At 38.5% G+C, this 3,339-nt stretch overlaps 1 protein-coding gene across 1 annotated transcript; it reads right to left on the bottom strand. All coding sequences in view use genetic code 11, as the record gives it.

Moving 5' to 3' along the window:
- Positions 1-1,841: 1,841 nt before the first annotated feature.
- Positions 1,842-2,138, bottom strand: EGR_11190 (hypothetical protein; the record flags this gene model as incomplete). The annotated part of the gene is made up of 2 exons (XM_024500437.1): positions 1,842-1,877; positions 2,034-2,138. The coding sequence occupies 2 exons, from the start codon at positions 2,136-2,138 to the stop codon at positions 1,842-1,844; spliced, it is 141 nt and encodes a 46-aa protein (XP_024345149.1).
- Positions 2,139-3,339: the final 1,201 nt, after the last annotated feature.

The raw sequence follows: 3,339 nt of genomic DNA, 5'->3' as shown, positions 1-3,339 counted from the left end.
GGCATGATATCAAATGTCAACTATAAAGCAACTGCAAAACACTTTGACATAAAGCTTTTCTGAGTTGTCCCGGGGGAGGGGAGCAGCAATTTTAGTTCTCTTCAGCAAGGATTGACTCAATTAAAAAAGCAAATCAGGACTGTAAAACACCTGGATAGTAGTCGTCGACACTTGGCTGAAAACCTGACAGTGAATGTTAGAAAACACGTGGCACAGGTGAAGTCATCTTCTACGCATTGTACCAATCCAAACGGTGTCCTAAAGGTCGCTCTATGGCCTCACAACGCACGATGCATGTGTGGTCTTCCATTCTTTCTCATATGCCTTATCCGTATAAATCACTTCTTCGTGCTCTTAATCACGATTAGAGTAAAAGCTCATCGCCCATTGCTTCGACTTCTTGGCAGGAGATGGGAATGGGATGAAATGGTAGAAGATCCTGAGGATGAGAGCGGATGGCGATGGACTAAGCTCAACCCGATGTTATGGGGACACATCAGCACAGGAATCGCCTACTTCAACGGATGCGTGGTGGTTGCTAAGGGAAATTTATAATCAAATGTCAGAAGTCTTCCTCTGACATCGGTCGAACAGACGACAGGTCAGTGGACTCCTATCAATGATTTTCATAAGTTGGGCTGGCGTGACATATCGCCGGTCACATTCAATATCAGGTTGAGATTACTAAGTGAGTCTTTTGTTTAAACACTTTAGAGGAGTTCGTGTTCAGTGTACCAACTTAAATTTATACATTTATTTTTGTGGCGTCGGGCAATTCCGGAGGGTATTGCATCTGAATTTTTACCCATTAAACGGGACTTTTGTTGACAAGTCAAGAGCTAGAAGAAAGCTAAGATGCTTGCAATCATAAGATACAAAACACTTATTTTTTCTGCGGGCTGATTTATTGCAAATTTTTTAAATACTCACATGGTGTTTTTGGTTTATTACTCAGGGTGTTGCAAAAGAGAATGTGCTTTACTTTATATTCATTAGGTGTTTATGTTGGCATGATATCAAATGTCAACTATAAAGCAACTGCAAAACACTTTGACATAAAGCTTTTCTGAGTTGACACTTATTTCTAAAGAAATGTAAGATGAATCACATGGTCTTAATGCACAATGTATGGAGAATTCCTGCAATCACTAAAGCCTTTAAAGGAGGAACCATGAAAAACATCATATGGTGGAAACATATCTGGACGCAGCACCTGACAAATGGCCAAACAATTGGCACCAGGATTGGTGTGAAGACTGCAACATTACTGCAAAAAATGCAATTTTTCATGTTTGTGCACCCGTAAGGTAATCTATGATTTCAACATATGAATTGTAAAAATGATGTTAGAATGAGCTTTAATTCGCCTTTACTCTAAAACAGTAATTGTATTCGAAGAGCTTATGATGCAGCGGTATTTTTGGATTACGATTAAACAAGGAAACAAAATGACTTCGTAGTGTTCCACTTATTGCTTCACCCGATCGAATCTGTTTCCCTGGGACATTAGAGCCATTGAAATTAAATAAGCAGTTGATAGGCATGCGCCTCTGGCGCTAATCCAAAGTTTATGTTCGATGCAGATCTGGTTGTGCTACAAATTGATAGCTTGACTTCTTAATGCCCAGCTTCAGTTCAGTGAACACACTTACCGAATCGTGCTAGTAATATCACATCACAGTGGACAATCGATGAAAATACTCCTTAAAACGTGCTGATGTGTCCTTGTAATACCGGGTTGAGCTTAATCCATTGCCATCCGCTCTCATCTACAGGATTTTCTACCATCCTATCCCATTCCGTTCCCTTGTCTAAAAGTCGAACCCTAAATTCTATGTCAATTAACTCACATTGATTCGTAGATCGATGAGTTTGCCCTATTTACACAAAACGTAAAATTTGCAGCTGAGAGATGAGCCTTCTCTCTCCTCTAAATACCTCAGTCTCTCCATCGTTTGCCGAATAACTTTGATTTAGAGCACAAAAGGTTTTTTTTACAGTTAACGTATGAGGCGTGAGAATAAATGCAATACCACACATGCGTAGTGCTTTGCGATGAGAGGCCATCGAGCGACCTTGAAGGGACCGTTGGGATTGGTGCAACGTGTAGAAGATGAGTGCACCTGTGCCAAGTGCATTACGATATCAAAATGTTTTTAAAATTGTAGACTAATCTTTGCAAGAAATAACTGAAAACGTGTATTTGCTTGTAATTTATAATAAAAAGGCATCTTTTACAAAGAGATGCATTTACATGTCGATATGCCAATGAATAACATATGCAACGAATACAAACACAGAAAATGACTTTTTTTTTCACTTATGTAAAAACTTTTGGTGGGGTCCTAGTTATATGCTATAAGTGATATTAAATATAAATATGTTCCTAGTTCGCTTTGGCCCTTATAGGTTTTACACGCATAGAATAAATGGTTGGGTTCTTTTGAGAGCTGACAAAAATTAGCGCAAGTTTATAGAGGCCTGGATGCGGAGCTCTTCCCCACCTGTGGGAATTCAGACGTCGAATTCATCACGAAGTTAGTACAGATTGCTCTCATTTACCCTCAGAGGTACATTTAGATGGCAGAAGTATTTTAGAGTCTTTTTGGCATTCAAAGACAGTCTTCTCCCTTCTGGCTGTCGCTGAAGGTAGATTTGTTACCACGTCTTTATCTAAAATTCAGATTTTGGGTAGTAGTATGAGCTCCGTGGTGAGTGTAATAGTGCGATATGCTTGACTTACTGTACTCTGATTTTGGTGCATTGGCCTGCTGTGACCATCCCAAAATGTGGCAGTTTGCTCTTTTGGTAGAAATCGGACTGAGATTGACATTTCCTTTAAGAGAATGATTAAACTGACACCTATTGTAACAAATAAAATATATTTTCATAGATGTTACATGCTCACATTATGTGGAGTTATGTTAAAATTAAAAAAGTTAGTCTCACATAAGACAACGTGAGTGTTCTTCTAAGAGCTTTAACAGGATTTATTTCCCAGTATCCAATTGTTTAATCTTCTTCACACCAAAATAGGTGATGATAATAATCGCCAACATTAATCGTGGATTTTTGTTGTGATGTTCGCATTCATTTAGTGAGAGTGCTGATAATGCATTACAAGATTCTGTCTGCCAAATGGAATTGTGGATATGAATTTATTTCAAAACTTTGACACATGTCAACTGGCATTTGTTAATTTTACTACTGTAGGTCTAGTATTAATCGAAGATCCCCGAACGAAATGATGTGAAGATTTATCGTAGGTTCATAAGTAAATTATCAATATGAAATTCGTGAAGTTGTTGATGCCACATTAATAGTGCACCACTCTGTTTC

This window comes from Echinococcus granulosus (assembly GCF_000524195.1).
Source record: "Echinococcus granulosus chromosome Unknown EG_S00473, whole genome shotgun sequence".
NCBI classification, from domain to species: Eukaryota; Metazoa; Platyhelminthes; class Cestoda; order Cyclophyllidea; family Taeniidae; genus Echinococcus; species Echinococcus granulosus.
Note: the sequence above shows the minus strand (reverse complement) of the source record. Positions and strands in the feature narration are given on the sequence as shown.